Source organism: Nipponia nippon, unplaced genomic scaffold, assembly GCF_047370975.1.
Source record: "Nipponia nippon isolate SJK-2023a ecotype South Korea unplaced genomic scaffold, ASM4737097v1 scaffold_8, whole genome shotgun sequence".
Lineage (NCBI taxonomy): Eukaryota > Metazoa > Chordata > Aves > Pelecaniformes > Threskiornithidae > Nipponia > Nipponia nippon.
The window spans coordinates 37,125,048-37,142,041 of NW_028262402.1; the positions used below are offsets into that span (position 1 = coordinate 37,125,048).

The 16,994-nt window shown below is 43.8% G+C and overlaps 1 protein-coding gene across 2 annotated transcripts; it reads right to left on the reverse strand.

Moving 5' to 3' along the window:
• Window positions 1–3,341: 3,341 nt before the first annotated feature.
• On the reverse strand, window positions 3,342–16,414 carry ZFAND5 (zinc finger AN1-type containing 5). Of its 2 annotated transcripts, none has more exons than XM_087742017.1 (6): window positions 16,035–16,414; window positions 12,330–12,487; window positions 11,788–11,899; window positions 11,276–11,373; window positions 3,768–3,893; window positions 3,342–3,510 (listed from the first exon to the last, which is right to left on the reverse strand). In XM_087742017.1, the coding sequence occupies exons 1-6, from the start codon at window positions 16,397–16,399 to the stop codon at window positions 3,362–3,364; spliced, it is 1,008 nt and encodes a 335-aa protein (XP_087598143.1). In that variant the 5' UTR covers window positions 16,400–16,414; the 3' UTR covers window positions 3,342–3,361. The 2 variants fall into 2 exon arrangements, with proteins under 2 accessions (XP_087598143.1, XP_087598144.1); XM_087742018.1 differs by lacking the exon at window positions 16,035–16,414 and adding an exon at window positions 14,287–14,538.
• Window positions 16,415–16,994: the final 580 nt, after the last annotated feature.

The window sequence follows — 16,994 nt, forward strand, 5'->3', positions numbered from 1 at the left end:
CTTGCACAGAATCGTGTGGAACATAGTACTGCACACCCGTAACACTAGCTAGACAAGTATTTCATAGACTGAAGATTACCAGTCAGTTTTTAGTCACTCAGCTGCTTCCATTTACTCATTTGTTTGCATATGCCTTTTTGTTCCCTAACTAAAAAAAGTCCCCATCATCTGGTAAACTTGTTTGGGACAGAGGAAGACTCTTCCCAGAACGGTGTTTATGTATAAGTTAAGGACATCTCAATCTAACAGCCAAACATTAAATGAGGATCAGTGTCATGTGAAGGGATCATGTTTCTTTCTTGGAAGATGGGTATACTATTTGTAGCTGTTTGTCACTTTAAACTGAAAGAGCAAATGACAGCAGCTTTATGAATGGCGTGTGTTTAGACATTATAGAAGATGGACTCTTTTTCTCAAAGCATTTTAATAACACTGTATTAAAACTGACGGTGACTAGCAGTGCTGTGGGAGTTAGCCATTTATTTTAGGAATATATACCAGTCTCCAAGTTGAGCAGCAGGGAGTGGAATCTGAAAGACTCTGCACCTACATTCTTACTCTTTGCCAAGTAAAATGTACCTCAGTGTTTGCACCTAAGTTTAAATACTACTCCCCACTACACTTTGTCAATACCTGCTGTTTCTAAACAACCTTCCCCTCCTTTGAGTGTTTAGTGAGCCTCAACAGAATTAGGGCTCCTGAATTATTATAGACACTATATAAATTATTAGAAGAACAAAGCTCAGGGGAGCTTGCAGACTTACTTTTGAGTACAGGCTCATACCACACTTGTGGGCAATTTACATATGATACAGTTCATGATTTTACAGGACAACGAGGGAACTTCATTCCATACTTTCCTCCACAGATCTACTGAGATCAATTATTTCAACAAGTTCTCCCAAGTACAGCCTTTGTTCAAATGAAAAAGCAGTGAGATTTAGACTGTCATAATCATTAACTACCAGTATCAGTATATAGTACCTGTCCTAAAACACTCTAGCCAGACAGTGTCAAAAACAGATATTCTCCTCAAATATCCAGTTACAGGGCATTCTCACATTCAAAAGAAAAAAAGAAGAAAAAAAATAAGAGCATTTTATGCTGCAGTAGAGTAGCTGATTTTGCTTTAATACAAAAAGTATAAAAATGATAACTTCGGTGCTTTAAATCAGTTCCATGACTAAGTCATAAAATTAATCCTGGAAAATGAAGTCCCAGAGCATGCCTGTGTTCCCTTATTGGAGACATATACAGTGGCTGTAGCAGTAACTTATCACGAGTGTCAGCTGACTGGTGGGATGCACATTATCCATTTCTGATATAAGCAATTTTTATGCATTATCTAGCAGTGAAGATGTCTTCCTCCAAGGCAACATGTGCTGTGTGCTCTGTCCTTCTCCTCACTTGGAAGGATAAATCTGGCATATTTAACATCTGTATTTGGATGCTGACCCTGACAATAACTCTGTCCCAGTCTGCTGGTGAAGATGTGGACAGAATGGTGTAGTCAGTGTACTGGCTCTACTATAATTGATCCACTGGAAGTAAGTTTTGTAGGCAAAAGAAAAAAACCTTTGAAGTTCATTGCTAATCTTCCTTTGCTCCCTTTAAGCACATTGTTGCCTAGTGGCATTTTTGTTGGGCCATCAAGTAGTTACTTGTATTCCAGCTGCTCATGCAAGTTATCTTAAAAGAAGTTGGTATATCTAAATAAGAAATAAGGACATAGGCAGGCTTAAGCATAAAGACGACATCTGTAAGAACTTAGTACTAACTTTGCACCTCAACCTCTACAAGGTCACCTTCTGATTACAGGAATAGCTAAAACCAATGAACTATCACAAAAGGAAGTATTTCCTTCTGTACATGATTTTTATTATTTACATAATACAATATAGCATAGATGCTGCGTAGCATGATTATGTGCAATACATAAATATGAACTATCTGTACATGTTTGCATATCTAATAACTCAGAAGAACAAAGAAGCAAAAACCTGATGCTTTTAATAGTGAAGTAAAAACTAAGACTGAACACTGCAATAAAAATCAGAAGTTCAGGAGTAGCGCCTTGTGTACATACGTAACTATTTACAGATGAGAACAGGCATTACCACAATACTAGTCTAAACTGTACTTGTTTATATAAAAAACACAAGTTTCATACATCACAAAAAACCCTTCCATTATAACACAGAAGTGATATTACCAGACAAGCATCAGTGAAGTATACTGCCTTTTCTAGAGTTGTTATTGTACAATGCTGTAGATAATGCAGCCCATGCAATACACCCAACACTACAGTCCTACACCCAAGTACAATTAAAAATGATAAAGCAGCCCTCCAAGAGTGGTTCCAGATACCACTTAAGTCTACAGCAGCCATGTTGGGTATGGTTTTCCATGCAGAACAGTGCAACTGTTACATTTAAAACTAGAAAAAATTAACTCCTAATATTCTTTTGAACTCAGAACACACAGAATGTAAGTAGTATATGAATAATAAACTGCTCTAATATTTCAGCAACTTACTCATCGGACGTGTTGCTTGATAGAGCTGCTGTGGTATGTCTAAAAACATGTGTAACTTTTTTTTTTTTGTAAACCAATCTTGCAATATTGTGGTACAAAACATTTTTAGCTATGCAAGGAAAAGCAGACAACTCTGTTGCAGGCCAGCTCTTAAGTTCCTGGCAGGACATTTCCTTTGGGAACCTATTTTCATGATTCTAAAGTTAATGTAATCTTTTCCAAAACAGTTTTCTTCTCATTTGCATCTGATTTTTTCCATTTTTCTCAGGGCAACTGATAAGTAACTTTCTTAAATATGGCACCAACACTCATCTTACTGGGATGGTGGACTGCTCCACATAGCTTACATTCTGCTGGAAAACAATGGAGTGTGGAAACTAAAATTAGAATGAGATTTTAAATGATAGAAGTAGACTGCCAACCTTTTTGATGTATCCTTCTCCAAAACAGGCACATAACACTAGCCAAAGATTATATACCTCAAACACATCTCAAAAGGCAGATCTGCTGCCAACATGCAGATAGCATACATCTGTTTGGCACATGTGAACTAGACAGTCTGTCCTCTGTGCATGTGTATTCCTGTGCAGGTTTCTGATCATCCGATTATATTCTGGGGAGGGCATATATATTTTCAAGGGCTGTATCTATCCAATTCTGCCTGTAACAAACACCCAAACGTTCTGAAATATCATTAAGACAGAAAAGACTAAAAGTAAAACTTTGGAGAACAAAGGAATATGGCCATGCACCTGCTCTTTCATGTTTTCCTAGGATATATTAAAAACAAAACAAAAAGTCAGTCAGTCTTTTCACAAGCAGGTTTTTATATTCTCTGGATTTTTTCAGCCACCACAACTGGATTCTCTTTCCTGATTTTTGCTGCAGCTTCTGCTTTGTAATCATACGGGCAGTTATGCTTGTCAGAATAACGGTGAAGTCCACAAAATAAGTTTCCACATCGGCAGTCAAATCCTGTACATAAAGAAAAACCCAACATCACTAGGAAGCTTCATATTTAATTAAGCTGTAAATTAAGGGCTTAGTCACTACAAAGGGGGTATGTTTGTCGACTCTAACATACAGAGGAAGAAAAATGAAGAGCTGTACTAAGTTGTTTGGATTCTGAAGCAGCAAACAAGTTTAGTGGTACAGATATTTCATCAAGTTTAATCTAGCAAGAGGCAACTAATCATACAGATCTGTTCAGAAGTGACAAAGTGTTCTCATACCTGTAAGGCCAACCTTCTTTCTGCACATGAAACATCTGTTCTTCTTTGGTTTGGGCAGTTCCGGAGCTCTCTCTTCATTTTGTGAAGTGCTAGGCTGAGAAACTGATGGGCTTGGTTGAGTAACAACTGTTAAAGCAAGCAAAGGAAATAAAGGTTAAATTTCCTTTTCTTGACTTCACTAGCTATTCAGAAGCACACATGTATTTATTAAGGATTAATTCCCCCTACTAAGTCCCTGATGTTTGTTTTCTGAACTACTACATAGACTAGTCTACAAAAATGTAAATCAGGAATAGGGATTTTCAGGTACTCTATTCTCCCCTTTTGGCTCTACACAAGACAATCAGATTTTCCCCATGGTTCCACCAGCTAGAAAATGTAAGGCACTTATTCATTACACCTATACAGGTGTACAGAGGTGATAAAGACGTGGAAAGCACTCCAGAAGTTCCATGTACACATTTAATATTTTAAGAAAATTGTATGATCAAGTAACATTTAATCTAAAACAATAGCAATATTGTCACAGCTAAAGTTGCTGAACAGAGGGGATACCTGTAGAGAATATAACTAATAGGAACAGATTTTAGAAACAAATGAAATTCAGTAATGTGTTACTATCATAGTACTGGGTTAATCTGCCACTATGCTTGTGAAGTCAGATGCCCAAAACAGTTCAGCAAGACAGCAGCCAGCAAGCCACTAATTCTGTGACAGATCCAGAACACAGCTACAAAACACAGACCACTCAGACGAGCCCTCATATTTTTGGCACTTTCAGTAATTTAAAGAACAAAGTGCAGATTTACATTGAACACCTGTATTTTTGTACTGTATTCAGCTTTAGTGTTCAAGCAGGTATAGTCAAAATGAGTCATTTTTCAATTGCCTCTGTCATGAACACCTTCAGACAAACTTGAGTCACCTTTTACTTAAGTTCTCTGAGGGATAAAAATTTGTCCTTTTGTGAACTTTTGTGAATCTGTTCATTTTGTTTAAAGAAAGTGGTTTTTTCCAATCAAACTTTTTAACACCTGCTTCTGGTACAGTTCTCCTGAACATTCCCAGGTGTATGATGACATCTATTGTTCTAAAGTAGAACAAACTACAAAATGCATTCCAGAATACATGGAGTATATAAGCTTTAAGGACTTATTTGTAATCAACTTTATGCACACAAATAGCATTTGTTAGTTGAGATTCTTTTGGATCAGTGAGTTTTGCATCCTATGAAGTCAATTTTTTCCAGACATGAAGAAACAATTGACTGTTTTTCTATCTTTACTCTCTATACTTGTCTTTTAAAATTGCATTTGCATTACCGTGTCCATAGGTATTCTAAAAACCAGCTCACTACTACCACTAACACCTAGAAAGCCTCACAATTCACTGTACAACAAGACAACCCCCAGTCAGGACTTCATAATCTTCACAAGATTTAAAAGTTCTTCAACAGTTCTTCAAAAGTCTTCACAAGCTCTCAGAGGTAACGAGGAATCTTCAGTACTTATCACCAAAAAATTTCATGCAGTAAAACAATGGTTGCTAATACTTTCTTATACTTTACTTATACATTATAGCAACAGTCCTAGTAACTAAGGCCATTTACTACCTTTATTTTTTGTCACCTTGCATAGGTCTTTTTCTAAAAAAAATTTGGAAGTACAGTGGCAGCGCTATTTTGCCAAGTCTGATGGATAAGAAAACTATTACAGCACTAGCACTACAATCACTGCTGCTACTGGTTCTTTTTGGAGCAATTTCTGCTGCTGCTGCTTTCTTTTTTTTTGAGAAAACAATTTCTTTGTCTTGATGATTAACATTTTCTAGGTGAACAGATACGATCCTCTGAACTTGTCTTTAATACCAAAGAAAGCAGTGTTTGGTATCAGTTAATCTATTTGAGAACCTGTGACAAAAAACAGGTTAAAAACCAGCGATATCGCAAACAGTGCAAACCTGTTGGATACTATGCACCTTCGCTAACAGCCATCAGCTATGGCCTTAAAAAAAATGACTAAATACCTCCCAAAAAGCATGGTCAAACACCTTTTACATTTTTTTATATTGCTAAGTTGTTTAAAAATGAAATGCTAATTGTAAGCCATGGCAGATGAAAAAGAGGAACCAGAAATGCTCACATACTTTGCTATTTGGTGTGTAGCTAGCCAGGGGGAAGCTTCATCTGCATCAGAACCAACTTACAAATAGGAGCCCTAGGAGCATGCATGCTGTTTCAATCAGATGCAAAAGAAAATGCAGAAGGGGCAAACCAACTGTGACCTAAATAATTAAAGTCACTCACAACATGCACTAAGAGAAAATGAAAACAAGAAGAGGAGCAAGCTTTATTGCTGCCTAACATGTGAACAAGGAAGCAAAAATGGAATCGGCAACTTCCTGGGAATCACCAAGGCAAAGAGAGAGCCTAGTAGATCACTCTACCACAAAAGAAAGACACTAAGAACAAGTCTATCTAAGGGAAAATGTTACCAACTACAACAGGTATATTTCCTCCACTGCATGAAGAAACTGTGACAACTGGCAGCCCAGGAACTGGAAAGCAATGGAAGTCACCCTAAGAAACTGTAGAGGCACGTTTCCTGAAAGGGCTGCTGAACAGGATCCTTCCCCACAACTAAAGCATGTTCCAAGAATGAAAAGCAGTACACAACATGCAGTAATGGGCACTAAAAGGTCCCAAGACAAGATGGGACATAGGCCCCTAAATCCAAACTGAAATGTTCAATTTGTTATTCTCCATGAATAAAGGATTCTCCTATTTTTTTATGCCAGCAGAGTTAAGTCTGATGATGAGTTTTTATCATGCTAAACCTTCATAAATGTGCTTCTGGAGTAATGGCTAGGACAGAGGCAAAGCTGCCTACCCGGCCCCTTACTTAAAGCTCAGAACAAAAAATCCTTTTTCATCAACCTGTGGCTCAGATGAAAAATACTGTAAATTGTAGTTGTTCCACCATGACATCAGGAGCAATATAATTTCATCAGATACTATCCTGACAACTGCTTGTCACAAAAGGCTTACTTTAGCACAGAAGCCAAATCCAACCAGGCAAGTACAATTCCAGTCCTCAATATATTAAATTCATTTTATGCCAGAAATCACACAGTGTTAATCATCAGGCAAAGTGCTCTAAATGATTGCTGCATGATCACCGTGGAATGAATAACTGAACAAATGCTGAAAGTTGGAAAATAGTGCTTACTGGTACCTGTAGATCTGCTTCCTCAGTAGATGAAGCAAACCCCTCACCACTAAAACAGGTTTTATTCCTTTAACAGAGCTCCTGTTGGCATGTACCCCTCTCCATCACTGTGGTCATTTCCCTTCCCAACCTTTGGCTCAAGAAGTTACCTGATCAGATTTACTTCACTTGAATTTTACTGGACCAATTCTCCTATTACAAGGCTGAAAACCTTAGGAGCAACAGATTTTCAGAACTGGGTGGGCCTTTATTAATTATTACTTTGGTCTTAAATTATTACCTGTAGACACTGTAAGATGCATTACCATCATGCACAAAGAAGACTATCACTGATCTGCTAGGATAATAAAGACTAACATAATCCTAGTATTGGAGAGGTGCCTGACAAAAACCCCACACAAATACAGGCATTGCATCAGGAATTTGGGAAAATTTCCTCCACGTGTGGTCTGAAGGCAAGATGCATCTTTACAAAACACATGTGGGAATAGCAAGGCCGCTGATGAGAGAAGTTAGCCACATGCCACAGCATGATAACTACTCAACCTATACACAGAAAGGTCCTACCAACTGGAGAGCAAAGCTCTTCTCAGACCCCAAAGTATTAAGCCACAGTGACTATATGGGACTGCCACTCAAAATTAAAAACTGCTCTAAGAACAGAAGTTTCAAAACTGACAGTAGTTTTCCTTATACAAACCAGTATGGTTGCTACAAAAGAGCATGCCTACCACAGGTATTTTCCCACTGAGATGTCACACTAGAAAGGAATGAATCCAATGTTTCAGTTGAACAAAACCTGATGAAAATAAAGCAGTATTACTTTTTAACCCTCCCCATATCAAAAGTGACCAGAAAGGGTCACAGAAAGTAACACCAAGAAGTTTTAAGAAGCTTCTCTGACAAAACAAAAATTAACCAAAGTAAGATCCCAATAGCTTAAACTGCATGACTTTCATGGTACTAGTAAGTGGTAAGCATACCAGTGGAGCAAAGTCTTGAAAACACAAAAAAAACCCCTGATTTAAGCATTCTGACTCAATGAAGCTAGCCCCCAACTCCCACCATGGAAGAACTGGAAAAATTAAAACAAGAGAGAAAAAAGGTAAAGCCAAAAGTCATCAGAAAGACATTAGACTGCACTTCCGCAGTACTGGAGCAGTAAAGCTGTAGTGGAGATTGTGCAACCCTTATATTGCGTATTAACACAAATGGACTTGTATATAAAATTTTAGTCTGAAAAGATGGACAGTACTTATTATGCTGTATCAAGCTTCCTGAGTGTAAATACTTTATTCTTCAGGAACTACAATTGCTATGCCAACCCAGGTGCCTATGACAAAAGGCTTCAGAATAAACTTCCATCATGTTTAATTTCATGCCAAAGAAAGGGAACAAAAATGTTCTGCAGCATGCAATTAATCTCCTGCACGCCAAACTCTAACGGGTGTATTGAGTATCTTTACTGTTACATTAATACAGTGCAAAGAAATCCCAGTTTCAGTATCACACAGAAATATGGTCACCATGAAGACCTGATGTCTGTGCTATACAGCTGTTAAAATAATAATAGCATCCTATCACCAACAAGCACAAGACCAACAGTTGGGTCCCCAGTCTTATTTTACAAAAGGGGGAGTTGTTATATCAGACAATTTTACCAACAGCCACAAAGGAATTGTCTACAGATAGCAACATGGTTAAAATACTATAGCCATGTGTGAAAACAAATGAGAATTAACAAGGCACTCATTACAAGAAGATCTAAGGAATATCACGTAGTTACCATCTTGAGCCTACCATATCTCATAAGTTAGCTGTCTACTTGGCATCTTACTCACAGTATTACCTGCAACACACTGTACACATCACAGATAAACCACACTGGTTCTATCTACAACGTAAGTGAGGGTAACCCATAACAGCGTCTCAACCTGAATGCAGGACAGCTGTAAAATAACTCTAATCATATTGGCTTGGTAGAAAGCCAAGAGACAAGTGAGCCAACCACCATTGCCTGCTGTCTTCTGAAGCTGATTAATTCAGAACAGAAAGGGTAAGCCACAACACAGAATTATACAGTAAGCTAACAGTATTTGGGTATTTTTTTAAATAAGTAGTTTACACAAGACCATAATGAGTTCAATTTCTGGTTCACTTTCTTTATAAGCAGTGCTACTCTGCAGCTGTGGCTTCACAAAATGATAGCTAATCACACTACTCCCTAAAACAGAGCTATTACTGTGTTTAAAAAAAAAAAATAAAAAAACAAACCAAAACAAAAAAAAACCCCAAGCCTCTGACACACATGCTGGTACTAATTATGTCTGGAAACACTGACAGACCTGACTGGAGGCTCATCATTCAGCAAGGTAATGACCTACAAAGGCGCAAGAAAATGCTAAAAATAAGCTGTAACTTGAAATAATATGATTGTCTAAATATACTTGTTTTCAAAACAGTCATTTTTAGTGGTTACTATGTAACTCAATTCTCTTTCTTGTATGGATCTTTCATTTCCATTTGAATACCTGCTTAAAAAAAAAAATGTTTCTTAAGGAACGGCTCCACTATGCCTCACCAATTTGGTAGATATGTTGCTCTGATAGCATAACACAAGGAAAGGAAAGGAGTTCACTACGTTTTGCATTTAATTCCTGCAACTCAGCATGGCAAAAAAAGCAACTATGAATCATATTTCTAGAATGCTTTGGGTATAGTCTGATTTCAGTCAAGACTATTAGAATTCAATCCTTAATAGGAAGTGTAAAAGCTTACAAAAATCCTATAAAAAGTATTTTGTAAATAGTGCCCACTTATGAATTTGAGTTTGGACATAAAGGCCTTTAGATTTCTCTGACTTAGGAGCAGTTCAGACACACAACTGCACTGAACACATGCCCCTCTTCAATTATAAAATTGCAACAAACAAGCTGAATTAAGAAATTACAAGTTAAAAGAAAACATAGCATATTAGACATGGGAATTACAACCAACTAGGTCAGGTACCTCCATCATGCCTTTCTTCCTTCAAATGTTAAGGTACAATTAACTGTCTTAACACCGGATTTGTTCTGAATGATAATTCAGGTTGCAACCTCAACCTGTGTGAAGGAAAAAACCCAAAACAACCACCACAAAAAAAAAAAAAATTCTAGAAAAATAAGCTTGTTAAGCTCCATTGTTTCATTGTTCTCAACTTCACCTTCTCAAGGCAGTTGCTTCTATTCCAACAGCAAACAAGTATAATTTTATGCTACAGACTGCTAAAAAAATAATCAGTTGACCAGATGTAATTCTACTCTTAGCTTTCTGGCTTGTAAGGGAAATATCCAAAATTTCATTTACGAATGACAATCTGGCAGAAGAGAATGCGACTTCATACTGTTGAAGACATTCAAAGGAGAGCAAGCTACTTTGCTTGAAGGCTACATTGTTTGTTCATGATCTGTTACTATCCAATAGATGGCTATGAAATTCAGTTGCTAGGGTCAGACTGTGCTTACAACTAGACTGTATTCATTAGCAACTCCATGACTGTGGCATTATCTTAGAAAATTACACCTCATAAAAATTACTAGCTTTGTTGTTAGGAGCTGATGTGAATTATTTACCGTTGTTTCAGTTCCTCCTTGGGAGGAGAGATCAACACATATTGGATGCTGCTGGAAAAAGGAAGAGAAGTGCAACTAGTCCAGACATGACAGGGATTTTTTTATAAGAAGTCTAGGCCACCTTCTCTCGCCTGTAAGACAGATAAATGTACCACTGAATACAGCCAACATTTTGTGTATTTTAGATGTCCAACAGACCCTAAGAAGAGTATGTGAAGACACTAACCTATGCTGTCTACAACCTGTGCCAAACCGTAACACTTAAAAGGGAACTCAGGCATTACAGCAGCTGAGACTGCCATGAGTCAGCAGGAATGTACAGCCAGATAATACACAGAAATCTCAACATTTTGATTTCAAAACTGAACACCTTGCCCAAATGCAATTCTAGAGTGCCTTAGTTTTAAAAACAAAGGTTTGGGAGCCAAAACCACCCTCACAGGTGTCAATTTTTTTACTATCATTGAACATGCATCTTAAAACTCTACTGTGGCACTAGTCCTTTTTCTTGATTCTGACGAGACAGCACTCAGAAAGCAGCCTCAACAACCATCTTAACAGTTCCTCAAGACCATCACCACAACAGGAGAAGCCTGCTTAGAAAGTAAACAAACCATCAGCTTCCGTTAAGCCACCAGTTGTAACCCATGTTACTCTGCAAACATACCTGGCTCAGTCTCTGTTTTTGGTGTTACTTTTTCCTCTCTTGAAATGCTCATTTCTGTCATTTGCTGCGTTACAGGCAAAGCAGCAACAGGCACATTTCTGTTTAAGTACAGTGAAACAGATAATTTACGTTAGTTTTGCATTCATAATAGAAGTTTAAACTGTCCAGACCCATTAACAAACTCCCTGTTCAATTACTACTGATACTCCTGACCTCTGCTTCTACTATCTTCAAAACACATTTTTACTCTATTTTAATTTCCCTAGAAGAAAACAGGCAAACCTGTAGCAATATTTCTCCAGATAAATCAAAAACGTCCTTTGAAATGTAGCAGTCCAACACCAAATATTTTAATCAGTTCTCGTTTACACGCATTCATAAAGCGCTGTCAGGTAGATTGTCCCTTTTTGCTCTGCAGAAACTCACTGCAATAGGGGAGGACTGCTGCAGGCCTTCCAACTTGCTGCATGCTCACAGCTCATTCAAACCTCAAAGTAATACCTTTGTCTTACCTTGATTTTTCAGATGTGCTGCCAGCAGCACCTTCACAGTTGTTTAAGCTAGTGTCTGCTCTCTGTACAGATGCAGAGTCTGAGGTAGGACTGTTTGAACCACTGGCTGTTCCTATATAACAAGAATTTGACAAGTTAGTTACAAACAAATTGTAGAATATATGTTCGTCAGAGTCTCGTACACAGCTATGCACTGTCTGCATACAATCTTCACTGCTACTGCATATTACTTCTTACTTAAAGACAGGCTATATCATTAACAACCAAAATACAGAGTTTGTTAAGAATATGGTAACAGAGGAGGCTAAGTGGGAAAGCAAGTTATGGCTGAATGCTGAGCAGACCAGAACACATTACACAGAAATGTATTTTTATCTTTACTGTGATTTAAAGTAGTATTCACTTTCATATTCATTGTTTTAGTACACAGCTTTCAGAAGTTCTCACAAAAAAATGTTCTGGGATTCCTTGTCATCTTCTATATGTTTTATTTTATTAGAAGTAAAAAAAAAAACCAACAAAAAAACAACCCCCTCTCTTACCCATTGGGCTGATTCTACCACTATTCTGCTGCCGCTGAAGATGCTCTTTGTAGCAAACAGAACACATCCCATTTGTCCTAGGATTTCCATAAAACCCACATCCTGTACTACACAGCATGGGCCCTGGGGTCTGGTTTGTCTCCTGAGTCATCTCGATGCTGTAAATAAAACAAAGAACTGCATTAGGAGCTGGCATGTCACCAAAATCAATTACAGGGTTATAGAATTAAAGTATGTCTGCTCACCCTGCCCCCGAAAGTGATATCAGCATTCTTAAAGAGGGTATATGGATGTTAATATACCATTCAACACTGCAACTGTATTGCTAAATAACATTGTTATGAACCTTTAAGAGAAGAAAAAGTGTCATCATACTAATACTGAGAAATAATGTACTTGTTGAGGACTGAGCTGCATGTGCAGGTTATTACCAAATTCAATTTGACAGCCAAAAACCCCTTTATTACCAATCTCTGAGCACTAACAGGGATATGCAGAATAAGCAAGACCAAGTTCATATCTACTAAACAGTTCTGGCAAATAACATAGCTTATTTTTTCCCCGACTCCAGCAGAAGAGCCCCACTTTTTCAGTAATGTTGATCTTGCATCATTTGATGCTAACTCCACTATTAGCAGTTCCTACTCTCACAATACATTTGTCAAACAGAACAATAAAAATAAGTATTGACAGCAGCCATTTAAAGTCCGTATTCCTATCTTTAGAAGGAGCTTCCAAAACAAGGCCGTGAAGACTGCTTATTGTGTATGAAACCTGATACTAACTGGCAACAGCACGTGTACAACGGGCCCTTCAACCAAGAATCTGAAAAGCATTTCTGAAATAAGTTTAGACCGGGTCTTACACTTCCAAGAGAAGTAAGATTAACAACTTCAAACTGTTGAATACATTCTATGACACAGCCTACACATTCAAAAAACAAAAAAAAAAAGCCAGTTAAATCCTTTGTCTTAATAAAGTTATGGCAAGACTTCTGAGCCTCCCAAAGGCTGACAATGCTAACTCTCTGCCATGAACTGCAGAAGTTAGGAATAAAAATATTTCACCTTCACTGCTGGTTAACCTCTGCAAAGCAAGGTTAGTAGAAAAACTGAACAGCAACCAAATCCTTTTTGCCCTTGGGAATCAAAACTGGAACACAGTAATCAAGCAAGCAATCTGCTACAAATTGAGGACACACAAGAATATCACACTTGTCCTCCCAAAACTTAAATTTAGTAGAAGCACTTGTACATGGCATCTGGAGACATTTTAGTGTAATCTCTAGATTGCGGTCTTCCTATTCAGGAACAGTCACAGCAAGAGATATTTGACTGCTGATGCTTGTGAGAAGTCAAGAACACTGAAAGTGAATTCAATACAGTATATAGAGAAATACTTCTTTAATTAAGAAATCCCCCACGGCAAGTAGAAAACCTACGTTCCACTAGTTTGACAACTGCAACTGACAGCTGCCTTTGTCTAGTTAAACTGAATTTGTAGGATCAAAGTACACCAAGAGCAGGAGAAAGTAAACCAGCAAAATTCATCTCCTTGCCTGCTGGTGGTCACAGGACCTCATTTTCCAGGTATAAATAGCTGTCTTATTTATGCCTTTATAATACCTTCCAGCTATAAATAGTTTGCTTTCAGGACTACAAAACAGCCTCACGCTTACCCTGATACAGTTTTACAGCCATACGCACCAGTCAAGGGAGTCAGAAGAAACCACGACCCACCTAGAGGAATCCAAAAAATTCCTGTCACCTATATGGTAGGCCTAGGCCTGTACCGTACAAATAAAGACCGTACTTCTGCCCTTCCGTTACGCGGGCGAGCTCAAAGCGCTGCCAAGCACACGGCCACCGCCGACCTCAACTGAGGCGCTCCTCTTCCAAGTTTCGCCACTCGCTACGTCTGGCTGTAGGTGCTGATGATAACGCTAGCACCAACCTACCGCAAACCAGAGCCTCCGCCGCTCCTCTGTCAGCACATTCCTCCGCGACTTGACACGCACGCCCCGAACGGAAAGGTCACACCGGGAGCCACCCGTGCTTCTCTTAAAATCGCCTCACGGCCAGCAGGAAGCCAGCTGCCACGCACTCCCCCGGGCCGACCCCGCCGCCGCGGCCCTCCCCCGGCAGGCAGCTGGGCCCTTCCTCTCCCCCAGCTCGGCCCCGCCGCCCCGGCGGAGCGGCGCCCCGCGCCCGGGCGGGCCCCGCCCCGCGTCACGTGGGCGAGGGCCTGCGCTTCCGCCTGTCAGGCGGCCGCCCGCTGCCGGCCGCCCCCCCGCTGCGCTCCGATCGGCCCCCGTTCGTCCCGCCGGCGGGCGGGCGGGCCGCTCCGGCCCGACCCAGCGAGCCCCGGCGGCGGGAGGAGGCGGCGAAAGCCGATTAGCCTGTCCTCCTTCCGGGGGGAGCGGGGATGCTGGAATTCAGTGAAGAAAATGCAGCATCACCAGCCCGTCATCTCCCACAGCCATCTTCGCCGCCAGCTCGCAGCAGGCACGCAGGACGGCTGGGTGTGATCCGGCGGCCACCGTTTCACAAGCGCACCCCGCAGCCTTGGGGGTGGGCGGTTAAACCCTGCTATTCCACTCCGGGGGGGGAGAAAGGAGGATAATAAAAAAGGTCTCGTTCCACCGCCAAGAGGAGCAGGTCTTAACCGCAGGGATGCTCCTGCTTAGCCCGGGGACGTCCCAGCGCAAAAAGGAGCCCCGTTATTCAGCGTGTGAACTCCAACAGCGGCTCAGGCCGCCCATCCCCGCCGCCACCAGCGGAACCGCAGAGGAGCGTCAGTCCCACCAGCGGCCCGGGCCCCGCGGCCAGGCCGCCCTCCCGCCCCCGGGCGATGGCCGGGCCACCCCAGCAGCGGCGGCGGGCAGAGCCCGGCTCCCCGCCGCAGGCCCCGCCGCTCCCACCGGGCGATCCCACCTTTTGGCGTGGCGGCGGAAATAAAGACCCCAGCGTGCACCGACATCAACCGTAACACCCGGGAACTGCGTCAGCGATGGGCTTGCTGACCTAAATGCTCATTTAGCGCAACATCCTCCTTTCGAAGAGGGACCGCCGTCAGACAAGAGAAACACAGAAACAAAGCCAAGGGGCGGGGGTGTCACCGGGGCTGCTCGGGGCGCTCGCCCCGGCAGGGCCGCGCTCGGGGGAAGCGGGGCGGAGGGGTCGGCAGGGAGACGAGGGACCGACACCCGCCGCCTCCCCAGGGGGGTGAAGCCCGGCTGGGTGAGCCAGACAAAAGGGGAGCCGCTGCCAAGCGCCCGCAGCAGCGCGGTACGTCTTAATTGCCCTCCCCCCGCCGCCTCCGCCGCCGCCGAGGACACCGGAACATAAAAGACGCGCAGGCTGCCGGGCTGAGCAGCAGCGGCGGCGGGCGGGGGTGCCCAGCCGGGGCGGCGGGGCCGGCCCGCTCCTCGCAAACCCCTGAGTCACGCGCGGCCCGGCCGCCGCCAGGCCCCGCGCCGCTGCCGGCCCCCACGGCCCCGCCGCCGGCCAGAGAAACCTTATTGTCTCCCCGCCGGCCCGGCCCGGCCCCGCACCGGCCCGGCCCGCGGCCTCCCCCAGCGCCGGGGTCCGGCCGGGAAAAGGCCGCCGGGAGAGGCGGAAGGCGGCCGCGGGGAGGCCCGGGGACCCTCCCGCCGCCGTGAGGGCCCCGGAGAGCCCAGCCCAGCCCGCCGCCCCCCACACCTACCTGTTCCCGGCGGGGGCCAGAAACCCCGCGGCGGCTGTCGGAGGAGGCGCCGCGGGTGGCTCCGGGCGGCTGCCGGGAGAGCGGCGGGCGGGGGAGCGCGGGGCGCGGAGCGGGCGGCACCGCCGCCGCCGCTTCCCTCCTTTGTTCCCGCAGCAGCAGCAGCGGCGGCCGTGCCGGCGGCGGCGCGAGGCGAGACGCGCCGTGCGCGGGGGGCGGGCGGCGGGAAGGCGCAGGAGGGAGGGGGGCGGGGAGGGGGAAGAGGAGGAGGAGGAGGAGGAGGAGGAGGAGGAGGATGGAGCCGTGCCCGCCCGCCGGCGCCGGCTCCGCCTCCGCCTCCTCCCAGCCGCCGCCGGCCGCCGGGGCATGCGCGCTGCCGCCCAGGGGCGGCGAGGAGCTGCGGGGGGAAGGCGGGTGCGAGGCGAGGCAGGAGCGCGCGCGCCGCCTGCCCGCGGCGCCGGCGCCGCCCGCGGGGGCGGGGTAGGAGGACGCCGTTCCCGGCGACGTCACAGAGCTACGTCTGCCCCGGGAGGGAGGGAGCGGCGTGCAGAGCGGGGGCGTGGCCGTGGCGGCGCGAGGAGGCGGGGGGTGGGGCGGGCCGGCCGGGTTTCCCACGGGCGGAGCGGCCGCTTAGCGCTCGGTTTCCGAGTCCGCCCTCCGTTTCGGAGGCTGGGGGCGCTCACTGCGGCCTCGGGACGTGCTCGTTATTGGCCCCCTTGGCTCTTCTCTGCTTGCAATCTCTTACGCGTAAAGCGATGCCAAGTATACGGCAAATGAGTACTGGGCAACTTTTTAGGGGCTGTCAGACCCCGAGAGTGGGCTGTGGTGACAGAGCCGCCTGGGAGGCGGGGGTGACCGCCTGCCGGGTGGTGGTTTCCATGTGCTAGCGGGCGGCGCGGAGAAATCGGTCCTGCTGGTCGGGAGCTGCGCCGATTTGAAGTTCTTGATGGTTGCGTGTTGGTA

What these genes read in the sequence shown, in the direction of transcription:
- ZFAND5 (XM_087742017.1), bottom strand. Translation starts at nt 16,399, where the DNA reads ATGCCCCGGCGGCCGGCGGCGGCTGGGAGGAGGCGGAGGCGGAGCCGG. An exon ending in TGGTAGAATCAGCCCAATGG is followed by an intron (nt 11,900 to 12,329) that starts GTAAGAGAGGGG and finishes CTTGTTATATAG; the next exon opens with GAACAGCCAGTGGTTCAAAC. An exon ending in AGCACATCTGAAAAATCAAG is followed by an intron (nt 11,374 to 11,787) that starts GTAAGACAAAGG and finishes GTACTTAAACAG; the next exon opens with AAATGTGCCTGTTGCTGCTT.